General features: G+C 27.8%; 3 protein-coding genes across 3 annotated transcripts in view; all 3 read left to right on the forward strand.

Annotated features, from left to right (window-relative positions):
- LOC112687610 (neurobeachin-like protein 1) overlaps nucleotides 1-18,730 on the forward strand; it is a 113,006-nt gene extending 94,276 nt beyond the window's left edge. Inside the window, exons 34-47 of the mRNA XM_025560410.1 lie at nucleotides 10,013-10,137; nucleotides 10,291-10,429; nucleotides 11,006-11,165; nucleotides 13,698-13,811; nucleotides 13,869-14,021; nucleotides 14,091-14,407; nucleotides 14,530-14,661; nucleotides 14,820-15,038; nucleotides 15,103-15,325; nucleotides 15,394-15,596; nucleotides 15,664-15,854; nucleotides 15,943-16,286; nucleotides 16,348-16,496; nucleotides 18,496-18,730. Coding sequence (XP_025416195.1) covers nucleotides 10,013-10,137; nucleotides 10,291-10,429; nucleotides 11,006-11,165; nucleotides 13,698-13,811; nucleotides 13,869-14,021; nucleotides 14,091-14,407; nucleotides 14,530-14,661; nucleotides 14,820-15,038; nucleotides 15,103-15,325; nucleotides 15,394-15,596; nucleotides 15,664-15,854; nucleotides 15,943-16,286; nucleotides 16,348-16,496; nucleotides 18,496-18,634 — 2,608 coding nt within the window. The 3' untranslated portion in view covers nucleotides 18,635-18,730. The remainder of the gene's footprint in view (nucleotides 1-10,012; nucleotides 10,138-10,290; nucleotides 10,430-11,005; nucleotides 11,166-13,697; nucleotides 13,812-13,868; nucleotides 14,022-14,090; nucleotides 14,408-14,529; nucleotides 14,662-14,819; nucleotides 15,039-15,102; nucleotides 15,326-15,393; nucleotides 15,597-15,663; nucleotides 15,855-15,942; nucleotides 16,287-16,347; nucleotides 16,497-18,495) is intronic.
- On the forward strand, nucleotides 5,452-6,525 carry LOC112687614 (larval cuticle protein A3A-like). The gene is made up of 2 exons (XM_025560415.1): nucleotides 5,452-5,584; nucleotides 5,703-6,525. Exons 1-2 carry the CDS (start codon nucleotides 5,570-5,572, stop codon nucleotides 6,318-6,320), a joined length of 633 nt encoding a protein of 210 aa, XP_025416200.1. The 5' UTR covers nucleotides 5,452-5,569; the 3' UTR covers nucleotides 6,321-6,525.
- Nucleotides 18,731-20,208: 1,478 nt separating the features above from the next.
- The window catches only part of LOC112687693 (organic cation transporter-like protein), a 20,205-nt gene continuing 14,171 nt past the window's right edge, over nucleotides 20,209-26,242 (forward strand). Inside the window, exon 1 of the mRNA XM_025560556.1 lies at nucleotides 20,209-20,404. Within this exon, the coding sequence (XP_025416341.1) occupies nucleotides 20,394-20,404 (11 nt within the window). The 5' untranslated portion in view covers nucleotides 20,209-20,393. The remainder of the gene's footprint in view (nucleotides 20,405-26,242) is intronic.

A 26,242-nucleotide genomic window follows, 5' to 3' on the forward strand; every position in this document is an offset into this window, starting at 1 on the left:
CAATCCAGGAATATCACAGGCTATAAAACCTTAACGACTGAGAAAACGACTTTTCATTTCAAGTCTAAACTTTTTGTGCACTGTTTTTGTTCTGTTCTATTTCTATTCCTAGTTTACGGTATGATTGCATTATTTTTTGTCTATTGAAACATTGCTACCCTCGTATGTGGTCAACAGCAAAAAATGTTCTATGTACCGTATCGTATATAAAATATAACTTATTTAAATTTTCTTAACCCAGTCGTTTTCTTTAAATCATCTGAAACATTACATTTAACGTATGAGATCGTATGTCTTAATATGAATAATTTAATTATATTATTAAATAAAAATTAGTTGTCGTTACGTCGCGCCGCTTAATACGTTTATTTCCTCAAATTATACTTATTGATGGATTCAACTGCAACATATATGAGGATAAGTACTTATAAATGTTAACGTTTATATGCCATGCGTAACTATAATAATACTTATATATCTATTTTATATGTTAAAATTATTTCTAACTAAGATGAAGTACTCTAAGTGAAATATTTGGAAAATAACGTTATTTTATAAAATACAGAAACTGTATCTCGCAATACTTATTTACAAACACTATACCAAAACTAAATATTACAAAAGCGTAAACACTTATTTCGCATTACAATATAAGTTTATGCCGCATTGCAATTATATTATTATATATAGTTTATTAATTATAATAATTTTTTGAATATCTTTCTAGGTTATGGTCAACGTAATGTGACATTTGTGTTTCTACTTATGTAAATTAATTAATGCACTTTGTATATGACGAGTTAAATACATTAATATGTACACTATATATATGTTGGATGTAATAAATTATTGTACGAAGATATCAATGATTCCATTGAGTTGAATTTTATATGCGTATGTGTAGTATATGTATTTTTTTACATGTTTTATACAATCAAAAAAACGAACTAATTTAGATGTGTTTCGTCTGCCAAGATCGTATTTCGAGGAAATCAACTTTTTATTATGCATTTTATTCAATGTTCGTGCTTGTCATTTTTTAAAACATTGATGTTCTACATACAAAAATATAATAAAATTATAACATACATTTATTTCATCATACGGATAATATATACAACATATCTAAGTGTTTTTTTCTTACCTAAAAAAAAAAATGCATATACATATGGGGAAATACCACTTTAAAATATATGATAAACGATATAAGTTTTATTTTTATTTCAACAAAATATTTATATTGTATAGAAAGCATGTATTTTAAGTATGAAATAACTGGCTGAGTTTTATATTTCATTATTTCTAACTCACACTAATAGTTTGTTTAGATATTCATGATATGCCATTATTCTTGTTGTATGTTATTTGTTTTTGTTATTTATTAGTATTTTATTCCATCAAAACGTATGGCCAAATAAACATTGACATCATTTTTTTGGATACTAGTAGGTTTGTGAATCATTTTTAAATAAATAATACTTAATTATCATAGAATAATGTTATGTAAAAAAAAAAAAAAAGAAACTTTGCCAAACGGTACGGTATACAATAAATACGGTATGTAACAATAATTTTCCAAAAACGAATATGTGACCGTGAGTTCTCCATGAGAACATTTTATTCATAGTATTTCATGTAATATAATGATTAATGAATACCTATATAGTCTGTTGCTGTACACAACGATGGTTTTTGTAAACTGGACACAAATCGGATATTATTGGAGTATATTGTGCGATGCGTTTCTTGAAATAACCGATTTGTAAATCGAGCACGTAGGTTTAAGTTGTGATGATGAAATGTTGTCAAAATATATTTTGTAAGAAGCCAACGGAATAGTTTACACATGTTGTATATCGGTACTTTGTGTGTACAATCGAAATGACGATTAGTCATATTATTCTACGTAACACGGTTTTAATTGATACTACCTTTAACGATGTATGACCATCGATATCCCTTTGTTATAAACATGTGATTCATGCATATATTATATTAAATCGATACTTAATCTGATTCTGATTGAAAATAATTACACGTCTACAACAGCTGAACTGTTCCTAATGTAGTCGTTCCGAGGCCTTTTTAGACATAATAAAATAATTTTTTTCAGATCGAATGCTCGTGTTCCAGCGTATGTTATTATAGTGTTATTGAAACAATATCTTCCATTATTCAAAATATGATACATGATAATCGTATCATGTATAATGTATAAACATACGTACAATATACTTATATTTATTTACAAGACATTTAGTTTTCTCAAATTTTAATTGCACTAAATGTGATGAAATATTTTAGATTAAAACAAATAAAAAAGAAAAAAGTATTTTCTTAATCAGTTATTGTAATTGCTTTTTCTTTGTGTAAAATATTCGACGAGTTTATGGTATCAAAAATTATGTATTAAAGTTGCTTACGAAGGATTTAGCGTCCTCGTCATTATTTGCAGGTTCACCTCCTTAGGTTTAGAGTAACACGATAAAAAGTTTTTCTCCTATAAGAAATATGTATGTTTTTATAAAATGATACTATCATCTATCACACTCGTTATCATATTTTTATGATTTATACGATGCATTATCCTCGTATTGAAATGTTCGGACAAACGTATTGCTTCGGCGCGTCATATTCAAATTAAAATAATCGTATTTGGATTCATGCAATGAAATTCGTCGCAGATGTTTTCTAGAAGTAAACTTTGATCACCGTTCAATGCGATTATAGCCATGTGTGCTGATTTCAATGCTTTCAATCTTTGCATACGCGATATCATACCGTAACAGTATTGCGTTTTAGCCTGTCGAGCAAATCGTTGGCGCGTGTTTTAAGCTCGCAAGACCCATGTAGAAATGCATGTATTTTATACGGGACGCGAAAACGGAACAACCGGTCGGCGCTGCTGCGACTATCGCGCATAATAATAATAATGAATAATGAAATGTAATAATAATAATAATAATAATAATAATAATAGTGTATACAATTACGGACGATAGCGTTTCTAAACCGTCTGGACGAATTCCACTTTGGCAAACGTTATAATTGTATTTAATTTTTTTTTTTTTCCAATCGAAATCTTATTGTACTATTGTTACGGCATACTTAACCGCAGTGCAGTCAGCCAACGTCACAAACCATAATAATGGTAATGGTGGTGATGGTGATGGTGCTACATCGTTATACAGTGCGAGACATTATATTATTATTATTTGTTGTGCGCAAAAACGCACACGTGCACTATTCGTATACGGCAGTTACGCGCGTACGTGATACACATAAAACCCTGGGGGGCGTTTTCTATTTCATAGTTTCGCAACTGGCGCGTGCGCCATGACCACTGAAGACGATCGCAGTGATCTTGAACCACTTATGGCCCGTGCGATCGCGGTTTATCCATCTGGTTCTATGAAATACCTGTAGTGACCTGACCCCATACTCATTTACAGATATCCGTTCGACCAACGGTTCAGTTGGGGAGGATACTTTGGAGTCTAGACATCGATAGTACGTTCGTACTCCGATTTCTGTTTTACTTTATTTTTAGGCCATCCAATAACCCCGTACCCGTTCGGTATAAATTCGGGGATAAATCCCCGGTTTGCTTATTGATTTGATCACCATCACGAATCACCGGTTTGGTTTTATAGAATTATTTTTAAAACATCCCTTATAGTTCTGTATGTTTTTCGCATCCGTTTTAAAATATGTAAAAATATGTATACCTAGTATCGTATTTCTAACACGTATCATGCAGTGCATTTCTTTATAACTACAGATTAGTTTATAGTGCAGTAGTTATAGATGAAAATTTATTCTCTCGCAGAATGATGTAGGTGCTTAGAATATATGTTATTTGTGTCATAAATCGAATACTATGGAAATGTCTGCATTATTTCGGTTTATTTTAGGGACTAAATTAAATGTTTTTCGAAATTCATCATGCCAGTAACACCTTATGATTAGTGGTGATAAAACATAGATATCATTTTTTCAATAATGATTATTCTATTACAATTTAGTTTAAATTATGTATATCAGGGACGGTAACCGAACTGAAAAAAATCGGTTCTAGAAACGGAACTTTTTAAATTGTTCGAACCGAAACCTTTATATTGATAAATTAGTACCGGGACCTAATCGAAATTCTTAAATTATAAAGGTTCTTTTAGGTTCTAAAATAAAATGGTTTTATTTAGTATAAATAATTGGTTAGTTACTACTACTTTTCTTATAAATAATCAGGGATCCATTCTCATATTATTAAACACTACTATAATACTACTATTATAATGCAACGGGTGAATGATGATATACTCGTATTTTAGTATATACACTAGATAAAAAATTATTATATTTTACTGATAACAAGAACCGGAACTGAACTGGTTCTAGACTAGTAACGATAAATTCAAATATTTCCAATCTCTATTATTTATTATATGTGCCTCATAAAGTTATCATACCTTAGTATATATAATTGTATGTTTTTAGTTATTTTACAGTTCTATAAGTTATTATTTTTATGTGTTAAAGTTATTTTAACCAAATACTTTCATGAATATTTGACACTACGTACTTTGATATGGTTTGATATGTACATAAGCATTTAAAAACGAATAACAATCGTTATTTATTGTATATCATGTATACCGTGTGTTTGATGTTTTTTTGTCCGGATATTTTTGGCCAGATTCAGACTCGCACATGGCCATTGTAACTTCCATTTATACGTTAAAAAAGTGAAATAGATATTTTATTGATGCAGTTTAAAACTTCGTGACACTATGTATCAACCGTGTAATTTATATTAAAATATATACATATAAATTTGTAATTACACCCTCCGATACCAATTTTGGCCGTTTAGGTTCAGTTTACTTAATGTGTTAAACAACGAACCGTATAGTGTGATTTGACTGTTCGTACTACTGGACATAGAAACAGTACGCATTTTCAAAGATACGGTACTTCTTTGTAAAAAAAAAAAAACAACCACCAGATTCGGGCCTATTACCGATAACGAACGCGAAAATCGTGATCGCGAGTCCTGCGCAGCAGACGTTATCGTCTGTGGACTGCGGTTGTTCTCGCGTCCTTCCAAGGACGGTGGCGTCGCAAGCGTCGTCCTTTTCGCTGCGAAGATTTCACTTTCGCCACGTATCATGCGGCAGCGGTGGTCACCGCATAGATTGGATTGGACTCGGACCAAAACCGCGCTGCGATGACCCGTATAAGTACACTAGATGACATATCGCATTCGTGTCGCGTGGCCACGTATCCGTATTACGACACAGCGGCCGCGTCGGCGGTTGGCAAACGCCCGTGCCCTGTGCGCGCGGTGGTGTCGCCCGGCTATGTGTCCAAGAGGGGCGTCGGGGTACCCGAAAACGCGGCCGTGAGGGGGCGATCATCCGGGCCGTCACTATATAACCGCCACCGATGACCGTTATCGATATCACATTCAATCCGTTCGCAAGTCCATCAGGTCGTGCACGCATCAGACAGAGAGACAGCCAGTCGTGTGCAAACAGCAACCGAAAACAAGAAACCCGAAACAACCACAATGGCATTCATCAAGGTGAGTACAACTACGTTTTCATTCATCGCTATCGGTACACGTTTTGTACACATACGCGTATTATAACAGTTCCGTACGCAATCTGACCATTTGTTTTTGTTCCGTCCCGTTCTCATAGTCTACATTGGTCTTCGCCGTCGTCGCCGTCGCTACCATCGGCCGAACCCAAGCTGGTGTCCAGATCGCACCTGCCCCGTACGCCGCCTATCCCGGATTCCTGCCTTACTCTGCCGCCCCCGCCGCATACCCGTACGCAGCGTACCCGTTCAAAGCGCCCTTGTTGCCGGCCGCTTCCAGAGCTGTTGCAGCCCCGTTGCAACAAGTGTATCCGGCCGGAGCCGCTCGTTTCGCCGCCACGGGACCTCTGCCCGCTCTCGCACCTTTCCCGGCCGCCGCACCGATAGTGCGTGCTGCACCCGTGGCCGCCGCTCCTCTGCCAGTGGCAGCAGCCGCTCCCGTGCCAGTGGCACCTGCAGCCCCTTTGCCCGTCGCAGCTAAGTTGGACTACACCGACTCCTACCCGCAGTACCAGTTCGCGTACACGGTCAGAGACTCGTTGACCGGTGACGCTAAAGACCAAGAAGAGGTGCGCGATGGTGACGTAGTCAAGGGCAGGTACAGTCTGATCGAAGCCGACGGCAGCCGTAGGACGGTCAACTATTACGCCGATGACGTCAATGGATTCAACGCGGTAGTCCAAAAGGACGTTCCAGTCGCCCCTGCCGTAGTGGTGTGATCGTCCACTATGGACTACGACGATACAAGATGATTGAAGTACAACTATATACATCCCATACGGCGACGTACACTCGAACGCGTTACGATGGTCCTTGGCGCAATAGCCGATGAAGCCACCGGACAACATTTGTATACGTGTGATTTATTTTTTATTTTTACTTTTTGTGTGTTTTCTTTTTGTAAATAACGTTTTCTTGCTGTTATGTTATTTTCTATTCTCTTCTATTTCATGATAATAAACAAAGTTTCTTATGTATATTTGTCTTTCATTTTTAATATGAGTATAATCTTCTTTTCAACGTTTATAGGCAATTTGGCCCATCGAAGCTCCACACAGTTTTCTCTATTTCTTTCTATTATTTGCCAATTCCTCCGAGTTATCAACTGCAAGTGTTTGAAAAATCTGATTGTGTTCATCTAACCACCTTTTCTTTGACCTTCCCAGTAGTATCATACCTTCTGGTTTTCAATTCAGTATGCCACTCGCTTTCCATACGTGTCCTGGCCAACTCATTTTTCTTCCTTTAAGTATTTTTATATTGTTCTCTTTCCCCAAAAGTTCTTTAATTTCATTTGTAAAGAAGGGATGACAATTCGATTAGTTCTGAAGTATTTAATGATCGAGTTAAGATAACTAAAATTATTATTATTTCAAAAAATAAAAGTATCCAATCCATGCATTTACTTTATTATATAAATATACACTTAATATATCTTCGTATTATAATATGAATTTGTTTATTTTAATACATTTTCCGAGGGTTTATTGTTTTTAATTTATAAAAAAAATAATGCGGTTAAATTTGCATTTTTAACCTCTTTTAAACCTTGAATTTCACAACTGTATACTAAAACACTTGTTAAATTTACATAAACGTTTATAAATAGGTAGTTATTTTTACATTTTATAAAAAACCTTATATTTATTTGATTATTAAACTCAATATATTAATAAATAGGAAATGTATTTAAAAAATAATGAATTAGAATGAAACTACTCTATTTTTATTGACTCTTCAAATACCGTAATGAAAAAACTTATTTCTAAATTGTATTCATTAATTTCAAATAATAAATATTATTTATTATTGCAGTAAACTATTCATTTTTGAACTTTACCAGTTACATATACATTACAAAATACAATCATCTAACATAATATCGGTCTCAGCATGTTTCATTTAATGCAAATAAAAATCTGATGACTAACTAATAAAATGTATACATTTAATGTAATTGTCTATTATAGTATTTTTAATATTTTAACAAGGTTTGTTCTACATTAAGTTAAATGTATTTCCTATTTACTACACCAAAATCATACTTTCTTATCCTAATATTTATATTAATAATTATAGTTATTACAACTACATATTATCTTTCAAATGGGGTACAATTCATCCACCTTGTTATTTTCAATTCAAATTTTTCCCACTTAATGAAGCAAAGAATTTAAAAAAAAAAATTATTTTTTTATTTATTTTTTATAATAATTTATATTATATATATTGTAAAATATTTTGTATTTTACGGTAAGATGCAAACCACATGTGTCTATGACGCGAGCCAGTTCGGCCACTCCTGCCCATACACACTGGCTCTGCAGAGTTGGCGCGTCCTGCGAGCACGTCGTGTTTGACATTGTCATCGCGTATTATCATTATCATCATCATCGCCGTCGTCGTGGTGCTGTGTGACATGCGTGCGGATTGTTACACGTCTTCGCCGGCGAGTCACGAGTTGTGCAACCTCTCTGCCCACCCTTTTTTTGCCTGTATTACACGCGCGTCTAGGTAATAAAACATTACATAATCTCGGTTTCCCGAGACACGTCGGTGCATAATACGCTCTGCCGTTCTCGTGCATTAAACTAATGCACTCGTGTGAGCAAAAAATCCGTCCCGCGGTCAACGGAACCTCGGCTAATTGCGTCCAGCATTGTCTTCCGCTCGGATACCCATCGGAAACTCTGCAATACCTCTCGTCGTCCGTGTGTTTTCTTGTTGAACTGATACCCGTCTGTTCTCCAATAGTACGACACGGTCATGTAGGTGCTAAAATTATTGTCCCCTACACGCCGTGCCAACAGCAAAATTATGTGTCTGCGATTTACTCGACAGTATTATTCACGTGTACGTTTAAGTTTGTACAACAACAAGAATCGCTGCTTGCACCGTAGCAGCACTATATGTATGACTAAAAAACTTTGTTGCGATAATGTTTCCATTAATTTTTTTATTTTTTTTTTTTATCAGTGCGAAATATATATTCAATACATTAGACCACTTGTTCGAATAGTGTGTCTGCTTAACGCACGAATTCTTGAATACATTATTGGGTTTATTGTACCCAATAATGTAACGTCTGATTTTATCTGCTGGGTCAGTATAGGCAACTTGTGCGACAGGCAATCAGTTTTGTACTTTAAAAATAAAAGTTGTTAAAAAAAAAAAATTATCATTATCATTAATACTAATGAATTTTGATAGTTAATGTATAATGACTTTTTTTTACACTGTTTTACACGTCCCATTTATATTTGTGCAACTCCTTGAAATTTAAACGTACTGCATAATACACTTTTTGTTTGCGAGAGGGCCATAGTGAATATATTTTTTATGTTAAATCCAACTACAGCCGATTTACGCTCAAAAATTAAGACAATTATTTTAAGAAATAGAAAAAGAAAAATTGTTATATTTAATTCAAAATTAAAACACCACATGAATCAAAAATTATTTATTATGATTACATATTTTTTTATTTTTCACTCTTATCGACGACTTCGTTTCCTTTATTAATTTACAATCGCTTTACTAATTATTATCGATACAAAACATTTATAGGTACTCTATCATACATGTTAACGGATGCTATTAAATTTAATTCCAACTAAATACTGATTGTTTATCTTATAAATATTTTTACACATTATCTCATTTTTTTTATACGTTAAATACAAATATGTATAAATAAAATATTTCTACAACAGATTTTCAGTAAAGCAAAAATACTGAGTATAGACATTAGTTTCATAATAATGGTTAGGGTAAGATTATAAAGCAATATTATTTAATCATTGTTCAGTAGTTATCGTTATATGTAATCACTAATCAATATTTCATATTAAAATACATTTTGTTACCAATGGTATAAGTGAAATTTAAAACGAGCGTATCGAAATCTTCGAATATTAATAATATGTTTATTTAATTAAGTTTTATAATTATAAGTAATTATTAATATCCTATAGGCCTTCTTTGATGTTGAAGTTATTATTATCGTATAACAAGTGTTGAAATGATAGAGGTTTTCTATTATTCTATTATGATTTTTCTATTTGTTTTTGTCATTTCTTAAACTCGTTTTATTAATTAATTTATAATACATAAGATAGACATCCTCTCAATTCGATTTACTTTTCTTTTGGTATTTGTCAATTTATCAGCTCATATACTAATGTTAAAAATGCTTTTTGTCTCCAGTTACCTCGTGTTGTCTTGATTATAAACATTTTTCATATTAAAATATACTAAATAAGTGATTGTAATATACATCCTATTATTTAAAAATTAAAAATTATCACGAAATTTTAGTTCGTTTGGTTATGAATACGTGGTTAAAAAACTATTTCGACTAATTGATTTAAACTTTTCCTATGATCTGTAATTTTTTATTTTTACTTTTTAGATCTACCACAGAACGTCACTGGATCTTATCACAACACGAAAATTATTCAAGAATGCGGCTCAAACTTTGTCCTAACTATCATTTTGATAACCATCAAAATGCTAGTAATTTACGAGACAATGCTGGTAAATAAAATAATATGTTTTTATAGCCAAAAAAAAAGTATTGAATATCAAAATAATAAATGAGCCAAGGAAAATTTCATGTTTCTAAACTTTTGTTTATGTAGTACATTATCCTAAACTATTTTTAATTTTTTATTTGCATCTACTTTTAAGGTGGTGGTATAAAATGTATGATGGATTGTCCGGAAATTCCTCCATGCATGCCACAAGTAGCAGTCAGAAGTCTAGTAGAAGAAGACGGTGAAATGTTACCAGATGAAGATATTGCTTCGTATAAAATGAATTATCCAGAGTAAATATTTTAATATAATTTTGTTTTTGATTTAATAATAATATAATTTTTGAACTAAACATCAATTAAGTGATTGTTTCAAATCATTATCTACCGATTTTAGTTCATTTTATTTATAATACTTATTTAATTAAAACATGTAGCCGTAACTAACTCTAATTTTAATTAATATTGTATTATATTTTTCTTAAATATTAGATAAAATAATTCAAAAAAAAAATTAACAATGCATTTTTAAATCTTCTAATTTTTTCTCATTTAACACCTGTTAAAATTAAAATACTTTTTTAGTTTTTATTTTTTACAAAATATTGGAAATCAATTAAAAATTTTAATTAAATAAAAATTAATATTATAAAATATTGAATAAAATAATTTAGTATTAATGTTATTACGAGTATATATATTTTTTATTATGAATGCATTACTTAGTTAATATTTCTTAGTCATTAATTTCAAATAAAATAATTTTACTGTTTAAATTCTCAAAAAATTCGATTTTATATTCCATATAAAGATTTACATATTACTTTTTTTATTTCGTTAGTCTTTATAACATTTGCTTCAACGTTTTAGAGAAGACAATGAACGAAAAGAGAAGCTAGTTTTGTCGGTCGACTGTCAATTAGTAACTTTAATGAGTGTGATTAAAGGACGTTTAGTTATATCAACAACACACGCGTATTTTCACGATTTAACGCCGATCACAGAGGATTGTGATAGACATGATTTTAAGGTAAGACACTGTAAAATATTATTAAAAGTGTAAACTGTATTCATTAAACATTTGTGCTATATGACTGGTGTTCTAATTTTGTATACGTATACAAATTTAGAACATAAAAAAAATTAGTTTTAAAATTAAAATTTTTTAAATTATTTTACATGTATTACTATTTTTTTAATTATTTATTCGTCTAACGATAAATTCATCTCTTTTATGATTTATCATAGTGTAACAATCATTTTTTATTGAATTTAATACGTACATATACATTATTATTAAACTATAATCTATAAACTTGTAGGTACAAATTTATCGAATACTTAAAAAGGGTAAATATTCCATACAATGCATTTAGTTAAACACCTAATGAATAATTAAAATACTCGATCACTCAAAGTCTTTTTTATCATATAAACTATAGTTGACACTTTTTTTTTAAAATTTTAAGGCAAAGAAATAAACTCGATTTAAACATGTTTTCCAAGGTAATAAATTGCACGAAAAAATTAACAACGTTTCAATCATAAAAATATTTTCATTATTATTAATGCTTCTTTTATTGTATTATAGTATTCATTAGTAAGATAGTATGATTAATATATTCTGTAGTCTTGAACTTATGAAAGCATGATCCGTACTTATATTCAGTCTGCAAACCACCCTTGTGTCAATACTGACCATGAAAAATTGTTTCCGAATCGCTTCCGAGCCTATTTTTACTCTCGTCCGTCTGATTCTATGTACTGATCAATTAACTATTATTATATTACTGTAATTAACTATAAGATCATAACCTCTGACCTGTAATTGAACGTTTTATATTTTCAAATTTATTAAAATAATAAAAATGGTTTTTTTTTCATATTATTATCGCAAACCTCTCTACTAATAAGAAATGAGAATATTTTAGATTTTTATCTTTTGTTTCTATGAAAGTTATTAATTCTATTATTTTCTTTAGGAAATTAGTGAATATTGTCCCTCACGTAATTTATAAGGGTTTTATTAAAATTAAAAATATATTTTGTGTGGCAAGACATAAAATAAATTATTTAAAAAAATTTTAATTTTAAACAAAGGTATTTATTATTTATTTATTTATTTGTATTTCAACAAAATAATGGGCCCCACTGAGCATGCTAGTAATTTAGAAGCTAAATACCTTATTAATAATAATAATAACTATCAAAATAAACTTATTTGATTGAGTAAACTAATCCTTGAGTAACATTTAATAATATTTTACTAATACATCATCAATGATAATATTTTACTATAGTCTAATGTTCTTTGTTTTATAATACTTATTCTAGATATTCGTATTTTATTATTTTAATATTTTCTTTATAATTTTGTTTTTTTTTTTTTATAAACTATTAATACCTTACTAAATAAAAATATTTAATTTAATTAAACTTGTAAATTATATAAATAAAAAAATTATATAGTACAATTTAATACAGTATAAATGTTGAATACATACAAAATATTTCCAATACCCTAACATTTTATGGCAATATTATTAGAAAATATACAACATACTTACCTACTTTATTGATATTGTAATTTAATTATAATAATTATCCGATGGGTGAATTTAAATGTCATATAATATGCGTCATAAAATAATTACATCAAAATAATAGCTAGTTATAATTGTAGTTAATAATTTATGAACGGTCAATTTTCTTTTAAAATACGCATGAACACATTTATATTAGGTGCTCTTTGTGACAGTGAAATGTCCAATCGGACATCATTTATTCATCGCAGTACTAATTATTGGCAACGCTTTATTGTATGTAATGTCCTTGTCCCGTGAAAGTGATTCGTATCAAATTATACAACCTAAATGGATCATACCCATTATTTGATTCATTTTTTCATTAACTTCCAGCCTACATAATTTATCAAATATTACTAACTGACTCGCAATTACGTATACTCAAATTTATGGACAATACCTATTTCTTGTGTAACTAATTTTAAGGAACACCTTATTATTAAATAATATTGATTGTACTTATTCTGAACTCTTATTTTAAATATACGATATTGATCATCCCTTTTATTGAGTGTTTTTTAAATCAATCATAATAGTTATAAATATCATGATATAATTATTGTATTCAAAATTGTAATTAATTATTAATAGGTAGATGATGATGATTTGAACGCTTCTATAAACTATATACTATATCAAAAACCGAGATAAATGATTTCAAGAAAAAATAAAAATATATATTACTTATACTTACATTATTATGCACTTTTTCAAATTTTAAAATTTTAATTAAATATAATAATTTATACAATTATTGGTTTTTTTGAATTTTCAACTGGCGAAAATTTGATACTTTTTATTATTATTTTAGTCTGAATTATAGATTTATAAAAAATATATCAATTATCTTTTTATATGTTTATATATTTACACATAATCATAATTTTATATTTAAATAATATGAACCTATACATTTATAAAATCGATATTTTCACTATTATGTATACTAAATAATTAATTTTTGTTTTTGTTTATAGTGGTCCTTGACAAAATTAAGAGACGTATATTTGCGACGGTATAACTTACGTAGAAGCGCCTTAGAATTTTTCTTGATGGATCAATCAAATTATTTTCTAAACTTTACAACAAAAGTATTATATTTACTGTATTAGTATCATAAAAATATATAAAATATCGTATGGTTTTAGATTCGTTTGAAAGTTTTGACTGCAATCTACAGCGTACATCCTCCTAATTTTTCATTTAACAGTAGTCGACATCCAAAAGACCTTTTAAGAAAATCTGGCTGTACTCAAAAATGGGTGAATAGAGAAATATCGAATTTTGATTATTTAATGCAAGTAAGTACCACACAGCAACCAAGTTTTTATAATTTATTATATTTAATCGTTCAACTCGTGGTTATTAAGCTTAACACCATAGCAGGCCGCACCTACAACGATCTGTCACAATATCCAGTATTTCCGTGGGTGCTCGCCGATTATAAATCCAAAGAATTAGATTTAAATGATCCAAAAACGTTTAGAGACCTATCTAGGCCCGTGGGAGTAGTGAACCCGAACAACGAAGCTGATGTACAAGCCAAGTACAAAAACTTCGAGGACCCAAATGGAGTTATTGGAAAATTTCATTATGGCACACACTATTCGAATTCAGCGGGTGTACTTCACTATTTGGTTAGGGTGGAACCATTTACTTCCCTACACATCGAACTTCAAAGCGGAAGGTTAATTTAATTATTTTTATTAATACATTCAACATTTTTTTTTTTTTTTAATATTTACCTAGTATTATATTTGTTTAATTTAGTACATGAGATAAAACTATATAGTATAATTTTTTTTTCAGATTTGATGTAGCTGATCGTCAGTTTCATTCAATTGCGCAAACTTGGAAGCTATTAATGGATACGCCAAATGATGTCAAAGAGCTGATACCGGAATTTTTCTATTTCCCAGAATTCTTAAAAAATATGAATAAGTAAGATTTTTGAAACCAAAAACATTGATTATAATTTCTGTGTCAGAAAAAAAATTTAAGGAGTAACGAATCGTGAAAAATAATTTAAATTATACATGTAGAAACATATTTTACATATACATTTTTCTGAAATGAATACCTCAAATTTTTTATATTAGATTTGATTTGGGTCGCTTACAATCGTCTAAAGAAAGAATAGGAGATGTTATACTCCCTCCTTGGGCAGATAGTCCCGAAGATTTCATTTACAAACACCGAAAGGCTTTAGAATCCGAATATGTATCGAGTCATCTCCACGAGTGGATCGATTTAATATTCGGATATAAACAAAAAGGACAAGCTGCCGTGGATGCTATGAACGTTTTTTATTATTGCAGGTAGCTTCAATAATATAATTTATATTTTAAAGACATGTGTTTTTATGCGAAACATGTATTATAGTTACGAAGGAGCTGTTGATTTAGATGCAATTGTAGATCCTATCGAAAGAGAAGCCGTTGAAGGTATGATTAATAATTTTGGTCAAACTCCAAGTCAACTGTTGAAAGAACCTCATCCGCAGAGACTGTCGGTTGATAAAGCCATAGAAAAAATGTTGAAATCCGATCACAAAAAACCAGATCTTACAATGATGTTATCGGAACTGTCTACTTTTTACGTTGAGGTAATATAAATTTTTGACAAATACAAATACAGCACTATGCTAATTTGTAAACACGATTTGAACCATAGATAACAGACGATAGACATCCAATGGTATTTTTGAGTCCTCCCCGATCGGGATCTAAAGGGTTACTACAGACATTTATGACTGACGATACATTGGTAACAGTGTGTGACAATTCTTTGATTGGCCGTCACTCGTGGTTGCCTTATGACAGACATTCCAACAAAGGATTTACGCTCGAAGTAGACCAATCGCATATTTTGCTCAAGTAAATAATTTTTTAAGAAAAAAACGTCGGTCACACAATAATGTACATATATGTGTTTGTCTGTTAGGACCAAAAAAGATCCGAACATGTATCCCATGAGATCTTCATCGTATCACCCGTCTATAGAAATGAATAGTCACCTGTTCGCAGTGTCGAATGACGCCAAATATTTGTTCACAGCTGGCCACTGGGACTATAGCGTGAAAACGTTTAGTTTCTCAAAAAACAAATACGTATCATCCGTCATAAGACACTTTGGTAATGACTGACAATGAACGAACCTAACTTTTTATATTAGAAAAATAAAACATTTTCGCATGTTATCTTTATTTAAATTGTATTTCAGATGTCGTTACTTGCGTTGCTTTGGACTCCTGTGGATGGTACATGATAAGTGGTTCTAGAGATTGTACTTCGGTTGTTTGGGACGTTTCAAATTCTAACAACACGAATCCTAAACCATTCCAAACGCTACTCGGCCACGATTTACCCGTCACCTGTGTAGCAATCGCTACGGAATTGGATATGGCTGTTTCCGGTTCGCAAGATGGCACAGTAAATGTATATAGCATACACCAGGGACTTTTGGTGCATTGTGTGACTCCACTTGGTTGCGTCTCTCCTCCGTCCATTATATCATTCGTCGCCATTTCGTTTCAAGGACATATCGCTTTTTCCGCTAAAGATAAGGTACGTAGTGGTTTGTTTCCTTAAGCAATGAATATATTTGTATAGTTTGAATTGTTTGCAGAAATCTCATTCCGTCCATGTATTCAGCTGTAATGGTGATAATTTAGGTTCTAAGTATGTTGCAGCTCAAGTAACCGGTATTACAACTATAGGTGATTGTTTAGTTGTGGTTGACGATGCAGGAGATTTGACGCTAAGTAGATTATTAGGGTAAGTTAGGAATATTAAATATAAAATTATCTCATACTCAAAATTGAATTACTTTAGATGCGCAAAATTAATTTATGTAAAAAACAGAATTCAATAAAATATTTTTTTAAACTATAATTTTGAGAATTAAACCGTTCAAAGTTCTCATATTTTATTAAAACTATTTACAAAAAACGACTTCATATCTATTATTACTACTAATTGTTTTATCAAGGTTTAAATCTAAAATGTTTCTAGATTTTACTTAGATACGGTATCTTAAGTATTGATAGGTCTAACTATTCGAATGTCGAACCGAACCGAACTCAAAATGAAAGAAAATCGAACCGAACTATTTAAGATTTAGGTACGTTCGAAATTTGAACTTGAAAATATTCTTAATCAAACAATCTAAAATTAATTTTCTATACTTAAAAGTTTATAGTAAGTATCATACGAGTAGTATTAACTATTTTTTTTTTTTTATTATTACAATAAGTTATGATAAAATAAAATTATGTTAAAATTAAGCATATGATTATTTTTGTAAATATTTATAGTATCTATAAGTAATATTATTAAAGATTTTTTTTTCATATAATATGTAATAACATGATCAAACCACAAATCTATTTTTGGAAAAGTGAAAAGAAAAAATTTAAATGTTGTTTGTACTCTATATTTTTATAAATGTTATCAGAAATAATAGTATTTTATGTTAATAAATAATTATTGTAATTTATTATATATTTTTAGGTGTATTAAATTGTGTGCGATGTAAGTACAATTTTCATAATTTCAATATATTAATAAAGGGAAAATAAATTATGAGTTCGAATTTTAGTTCGATAAAAAATGTTAATAGTTCGGTTTGGTTCGGGTTCATAATACTTTGACAATGTTCGGTTCGAGTTCGTTTCGACACCAAAAATCAGGTTCGGCCCATCACTAATCTTAAGTTATCCTGAAAATCTTTAATTTTATGAAACTTATGACATGTTACCTTGTATACGAACTTAAACTAAACTTTTTAAATTCTTTTTATTCTAAAATAAAGTTAATTACAATTAAAGCAACTACAGATCTATTACTGAAACAAACAATAAAGCTTGTGTTAAAATGCATGTACATAATGTAAATTTTTAAATTAGAAAAGTTTATAGCTAATGTTTTCAGTCGTTTTTAAAGTCTGAATTCTTATGAAATTATTTAAATAAATGAAATATTGCTTTACATTTGTCTTATAATAGTTTTGAATAGAAAATATCAACTTTTCATAATTTTTAGACCCTAAGGTGAATATTTTGTTTCGCATAATTTCAATTACTTATGGTTAAACACGTGTTAATTGTATTTCAATTACATACTGTCAAATTGTTAAGTTTAATTTAATAAGTTAATTAATAATAACATTATTATTTTATTTTCTAAAACTTTTTTAAAACTGTAACAGTTATTGATCAAAAATATTTTATAATTATGCTTACATACTTGTACCTATTATTATTAGATATTATTTTTTTAAACGCTATATAAAAAATATTAAATAAATCGTCTATAGTGATTTAATATTATTTAACCATCTCTGCTTATACTCAACAAATCATGCTTACTTGAATCGTCCCATACATGGATGGATGAAATTTAAGTAGAAAAATCAATTTCTTGATGCTTTGTATTTCAAAGATAATTTCAGTGTTTCTATTCATTTATAACGACTTCAATGTTCAATTTTTAACTTACTTATGAAGTATAACTGTAGGAATATGATTATTGAAGCTTTGTCTCTATTTCGTCCACAATATACTTTTAAAAACGTTTTTTCGTTGACTTAAACAATTTCTAGTTGTCCAATTGATTTATTTTTTAGTTGACATTCACTTTAATTAGACAATCGAAACTGATTTATTCATGCCTTGCTTCTTAAAAGTTACACAAATAATAGTAAATGTCTGAAACCCACCTTGTTTGATTATACATAAAAGTTTTTTTTTTAAATAAACCATGAATTTTGTTGCAGTTTACATCCAGTGTACGATGTTCCTTTGCATGTTCCGATACAAACGGTAGTCGCGACGCCAGGCAATACACACTTGTTAGCGCCACTAAGAGACGGAAAAATTGTTGTTGTTGGATTGCCGAATTCAAACAATAACTAAAATGACCATGGATCTTCTTCTAAAATTATCAATTTTATTGTAATGATAATTATTACATTCAAATTTACACTGACAATTATTATTATCATTACACTCGTTGTGTAAAGTGTACTTTTTTAATTAGTTACTATTTAAATTTATTCATTGTTTTATTATTATATAGAGTATATGAATTAGTGTAGCATTGAATTTAATTATTATTATTATTATTATTATTATTATTATTAGAATTAATACATGTAATCAATTTGCCAAATGTCATAGATAACGAAAAATATTTCCTCAATTTTATTGCTCATAATATATTATATGTATAATATGTTCGATAACTTCGTTTGATTTTTTTTAGGTGCTATAAATACCGTCTATCAATTATTAATATTATAATTATATATTTGAATGTCTAATTCTTGGTTATTATACTTGGTTTTTGGGTTTAAGGTACAACATTATATGGAATAATAATAATATTAAATAGTGTTATTTCATCTATTTTGTTGTTGTGATTTTATTCGTACTATTTACTGTAATTCCATCATTATTTTAAATAAAAATATAATTTCTTAGAATTTACAATACGTGTGTCTATTATTATTTAAAAGTTATTGATTCTCTCCTCTCTTCCTTTCTCCTTCTATGCACTTTCTTTTTCACACGAAAATTATAATCACCTAAGTATTTCATTAAATAGGTAAAACACCATTCGTATACTTTTCTGTTGTGATCGATAATACTCGTCATTAAAATGTGAAACTGTGATGTAGGAATGTTGAATGAATATATTCGAAACACATCAAACGGTTAAGTGTGACCCTTCATTCTGACAAAAAAAAGCCCGCGCAACTCCAATTGTGATTACGATTATAAAGCCCCAGAGAGAGACAGAGTGAGTAGGCACGCGGTGTCCTTGATTATCAATTATAACAGAATTTTGTACTGAACCGCTATTTTACGATAGAACTTAACCATTTTCATATCATTTATTTTACCTATACGTCCATCAACGTAAGGATCGCACCAATATAACCTCGTTTATCATAACTAAAAGGCCATAAATAAATACTTGATAATTACTAATTCAACTATTACAATAAATAAATCAATTAAATAATTATTTTTCCCAAATAAATATGCAGTTCATATCTTAAATAACAATAAGCAAATTAACTACAAAATATGTTTACATTAGTACATGTTTAGTTCACCTCTTTATTTTAAGCCTTGATAACTTTAGTGGAATACTTTATTTTACCTAATAACCGCAAGGTAATTTATTTTATGACCGTTTAAATTAACGAGAAAAAAATATGTATAGTCCTTAATTATCTGATTTAAAATTACTTTTTGTTTCTAGATTTCAAAAGTAAAAATTATTGATATCGTGATTTCCAAAAGATTACTTCAATCCGTAATCATGTAGAATAAAACAGAATTATCAAATGTTATCTCAATAGTAATAATCATACAAATTATTATACAGGAGTACATTATTTTTTACGCTTGGAGTGGGGAGATCCTCCGGGATGAATGGATGCATAATATTATTTACTAGTTTACTACTAGTATATATTGTAAATCGTATAAGTGTAAGTCGCAAAATTTGTGTCACGCTCACTTACTTCGATAGTTATACATTTCTCGTAAAACTGTTAAGTAAAAAAACTAAAATGGTAAAATGTCTCAACGTTGTTTTGATCACAAAATAATCTTAGTTTGAATGAAGTTGAATTTAGTGGAAGAATAGATACAAATCCAAGAAATGACTAAAAAGTACGTTAAAATTGTAATATTTATTAAACAAATAACTATATAATTTTAAGTTTTAACAGAGTATTTATGTTATTAAAATTTATAAAAAATTCTTAAATAACTTTATATGTACTAATCCAAATGGTACCATAGACTGATTTAATATTGACATTTTATAGCATTTATATTTAACACTAAATATATTTGAAAATGTATAATAACTATTATTTTTTAAGTTGTAAAAATCACCATAGTCTAGGAGACTTAGAACTGGATACTCGTTTCGATTTATTTATTTTGTTTAAAATCATTGCTAAACAGCTGTTTTTAAAAATTGAGACTCATATTACTAAAGTCTGTTTTAATTTAAAATTTAACGATTTTCAAGAAAAATCATTTTCAAAACGGTATATTCTCATTTTTAGTCATAAATATAGTTTTAATTAATTTTATAAAGTAACAAAAAACCTATAATACATTATCAAAACCTTAAATTGCAATTTATATCAAAATTTATTAACTAGACAACTAAAAATAATAATGAACTGTATACTTATTTCGAAAATAGTACTAATTCAAGAAATTGTAAGAAAACAAATTATGTTATGTAAGGGAGTATATAAAATATATTATAAGTATACAGTATATATATTATAAGAATTCTTTTTTTCTGATTAATTTCATTTTAAAAATATTCATAAGAATAACCAAAGTTAAATTTGTTTAAACCGATTTTCAGATAGTTGATGTATGAAATATGAGAAATTGTCAGTATACCTTTGTAAAAATAAGGGTACAGTTATAGATCTTTATAGATTTCTACTAAAAATAACTGTCAAAATAATATAAATTAATACTTTTATTAGTTTTAGTTGTTTATTTTATTTTATCGTGCAACACCAAATTTATCATTGTTATATCGTTCGATTTGTAGTTTTCTGTAAGTCTTCTTATAAGAAACATCATTACACATTGGTTATTTCACCAATATATTTTATTAAAAATATGATATGATTTTTTTTTTTACTGAGCTAAACTACTGGGCACTGAAATAAGCTAAACACCAAATTCACATTAAATTTCTAAATAATATTTAATAATTCTATAAAACTAACTACATCATATATTATTTGCATTTATAATGTGAGGATCTGACTTAAAATATTTCATCAAAGGATCATTGAGTAAAATACCTTTATTTAAAACAAATTTACATAAATGCCCCTGATTTACGTCACTTATTGCTTTGAATTAAATTATTCCCAAAAATATTTAAAACCAATGATTCAAAACATTCAGCACAAAAATACATTAATTTGCATATAATGCTAAAAAATTATATAATAATTAAAACATCATATTTTTGTGTTGCTTAATTGATTCAATTATGTATATTCGTTGGCTTGTATTAAAGGGTAAGAATTTTAAAGCAACTACTAAAGCTAGTGTAGTATTATAGTACCACAAAACACATGTTTATTTCAGTGTTCTATATATATGATGTATCAACATATATAAGTTTTATAAATGAAAAAATTACTAAAAATAAAACAAGTTTGTCAAAAAACTGCGAAATAATTTATCGTGTATTAATTACTATAAAATCAGAAAAATCACAAATACAGTAAAGTGATAGAAACTAAACTTTATTAAGTGCAATAATATAATTAACCACCATAAACATCCTTAATATTGTTTCAATTTTTTATGCTTAACTATGATCGTTTTTAATTAAATAACCTATCAAAATACTGTAAATATGTATGTACAGTTAAGTATATTTTAAATGCCAAAGTTATAAAAATTTTAATTACACATAATATTATGTTTATGTTTTTCAATTTTGTTGATTAAAAACTTTTTGAGTAATCTTAAATTAAACATAATATCTTATATAACTATATATGTTAGTTAAGTACTTTTAAAACTTAACAATTCTCAGAAAAATACATCGAAAAGGGTTATCGTGAATTTATTCAACATAGTTCAATTAATTTAAATAATAGTAGATAACATACTTCTAGAAAGTAGCAAATCCCTTGAAAAAACATTAAAAATAATTATAATTATTAATTTATTAAATAATTTACATTTACTAACCGAGTAGAAAGAAAAAAATCATAGACAATAAAATGACAGTTTCAGGGAATTTAATTTCTCAGAAAACAACAATCTGATTTCTTATTAATAATTATCATCGTTTGATGATTGTTCTAATAATATACTTCATCAATTAGAAATGTATATGGTTTCAAAACGATTGTTATATATTTTCATAATTATTTAATGTATACCTATAATAAATGTACAATGAAAATAAAAATATATTCATGAACGTAGAACTAATAATTGAAATTGAAATTAATAGTACATTGAAACACAATAATAATTGTTATACAGACATCGATTAAAATTTAGAAGCTAATAATTAAAACGTATGTTTGGAGTGTAGCGTTCTATTAATGAGTCCTGAACTTGAAGTACCTTAGACAAAAAAAAAATAGAAGCATTAAGGACGTGGAAAAGGAGTAAAATGATGGAAATCAGTTGAGCAGAAAAGAAATTGAACATGAAAGTGTAAAATATAATTGATGAACCAAGAAAAATGATTAAAACTATGAAAAAAAATTAAGTTTTTTAATATATTTTAAGACATAACACGTTTATTACAAATATTATAGAAGAGGAAACAATTAGAAAAAGAAGAAAAAGTATGGCCAATGGATAAAAATTTAGAAAATATAAAGGAATTATTATCTCTAGAAAGTTATAAATAAGTGAAAAAACTAGTAGATAGAAGGGACATTAGTTGCAGTGGCAAGATGATGGTTTAAAAAATAAGAAAAAAGAATACATTGAACATTAAACGATTTCCGTGGGAACATTATTTTAATAATACTTGTTTAACTTAGCCTTTATTAAACGCATTATACCTAAATATATATTAACTAAAAAAAAAAAATAAGTAAACTTAAGTAAAATACTTTTTAAAACTATTTCGATTACATATTCCAAATAATTAAAAAAAAGTATTCCAAATATAATTAGAATATTCATATTTTTTAGTAGATATTGATAGCAATTTAAATTTTAACTAATTATTTGTTTATTCAATTTGATATACATGAATTAACAGAATCATCTCATTGATAATATATACATAATATATTATACCTACATTAGTTATAAATTATATCAATTCAAATTGTAAAATTGTTAATTAAATATTAAGTTTTATAAGTACGTACATTTTTTTTAATTTTTTTTTTAATTAGAATCTAACTGTATTTGTATACTTGTATACAAAGTATAACCCAAAGAACTAACTGATGTATATCCTAAATATGTGATAATTTGTGTTTTTATCAATATTACATTTTTTTATTTTAAACATACTATCAAATAAAAACCATATAATATCTAATAAAAAAATTAAAATACTCAAGAATATAAAATAAAAGTTATTATATAGTTAATAAAAATAATATAAATCCTTTCATTCTGTTATACCTTGTATATAGATATATACATAAAAAAAAAAGAAAAATTAATAATAAATTAATATGTGTATAATAACTTATTACACTTTAATATCAATACACATTCAAAATCGAACCTTGCTGTTTTTTATAACGACTAATTAATGTTAAATATGCATTCAACAGCAGCACTATTAAGGATTGTTCATATATTAAAACTCCGTTTTTAACTGTCGGTCTTTCAAACAATGTTTGAAGGACTTTTTGACAAAAAGTTAAAAATGTCTTGTTCTAAGAAGAGATTCCCTTTTTATGTGATTTCAGATCAGTCAAAAAAATTATTTATATCATTGCTCATATCTGATACCTGAGTTTTGGTCTTATTTGATTGTTCAAAAAATTCTGAGCAAGAATCTTTAAAAATTATATTGCTTTATCTTTATAATCATTAGCTTTATTTATTCATTATTCATTCAATTATTGGTCAAGCAGATAGCTTTAAAAAGGTATGATAAATAGTTGCAAACAGTAAAAATGGATCAGTCAAAACATTTTCGAAACGTTTTTCCACGCTAATTGAAAACTTTTAATATTTAAAAATATATCCACGAAAATTATTCATTTTTAGTCAACTTTATTGGTTCCACTGTATAAATAAAGTATAAAATAAAATAATATAATATTACTGTAAAATATTTATAAATATTTGGGTACAAATTCGATTTATGCATAAAAATAATGATATCATTTAAAAAAATTGATTGAACGTTAAAAAAGTATTCGGAATACTGTATTTAGAACACTATTAAAAAGTATTCAAAATACTGTATTTAATACTTTGAAAAAAAGGATTTAATAAGTATTCTGAGTACAGTATTCCAAATATTTTATACGGAATTTTACCAAAGTTTGAAAATAAATAATACAATTATTTTATTATTTTTACTATTAATTAAAATATATAGTTTAAATGATACTATATATGTAACATTTTTGTCTAGTAAAATATCCACACCAAAATATGTTTATTACATTTTGTATAAAGTTACGAATTAAACATATTATTTAGTACCTATTTATAAAAGAATAAGTTTTTCGATTTACTTCTATCATTTTTTTTTCTAAACAAATTGAATAGAAATTAATGATATAACAACACCATTTATTTTTAAGAATAATTACGATTATAGAAATATTCAGGTTCAATATATAGGTCATATTTACATGAACTTCAAAGAATCGTTTTTTAAGTATAAAATCATATATCACATTGTAAATTGTTTTTACATTTCAATAATAAACCTTATCTAATTATTTCTATAAACATAAAATCAAATGTTATTTAAAAAATTTACTTTTTTATGAATCTATCTTTCAATAAACTTAACATTTTAAAAGTATAATTACCTTTTAGTTTGATATTTAAATGGTATTCATTCGTATACTAAACCAATATCTCGATAAATTACTAAAAAGACAATATTTGAAAAGAAACTCAAATATTATTACAACAGGCATGCAAATTATAAACTACTTGTAAATTAAATTTATACTATTTTATACAAATATGACATTTTAAATCGAGTTTAAAATTATATTTTACTACGATTCATTTGTAAAATAACTAAATAATAATAATTTAATGATTTATGTGACAGTTCATTATTTTTAGTTTAAGTATTTTTATGTACAATAATATAATATTAATTTGAACAAAAATTTGAATATGTTTTCCATTCAAATTAATTTATTTCGATATTTAGCATATAGTACGTTATTAATCATGAATAGAATTAGTTTTAATATAATTTTATCATTCAATTATAAATCTGTAAATTGAATCCATATAAAGCTGCAGATATATGTCTAGGTGCTAACTAAAATATGCAACTCCAAATAATAAATTGAGAAATTTTTTTTATATATAATATACAGGGCCTTAGTAATATTAAACACGAACTTTGTTGTTCTTAACTGTAGATGTTTTAAAATATTACTATAACTGTGTAAATAGCCTTATAATTGATCAAACGTTCGCTACTGACTTTGAACAATAATTATCAGAAACAGCATTTTTTATTAAATAATAATAATTTGGAATATGTATGTATAATAATATATATGCAAAAAATAAATAGTAATATTATGTAAGTCGGAATTGGAGAAACGATAATATTTAGCGATTAAAAATAAAGTTTAATATATATTTTTAAGTATTTAAGTTTATTTAAGTTTATTTTCAAAAAAACCTCATTCAAAAATATTGAGTTGCTGTCGAGATCCTCGGGGTCGTGCAGGATTTTTGGGACATGTATAATATTATAACCAGGGCTCATAACTTCTAGCATTTGCATATTTTTTTTAAAAGGTTCTAGAGATA

The sequence above is a fragment of the Sipha flava genome, unplaced genomic scaffold (assembly GCF_003268045.1).
Source record: "Sipha flava isolate LNK unplaced genomic scaffold, YSA_version1 35a_pilon_pilon, whole genome shotgun sequence".
NCBI lineage: Eukaryota > Metazoa > Arthropoda > Insecta > Hemiptera > Aphididae > Sipha > Sipha flava.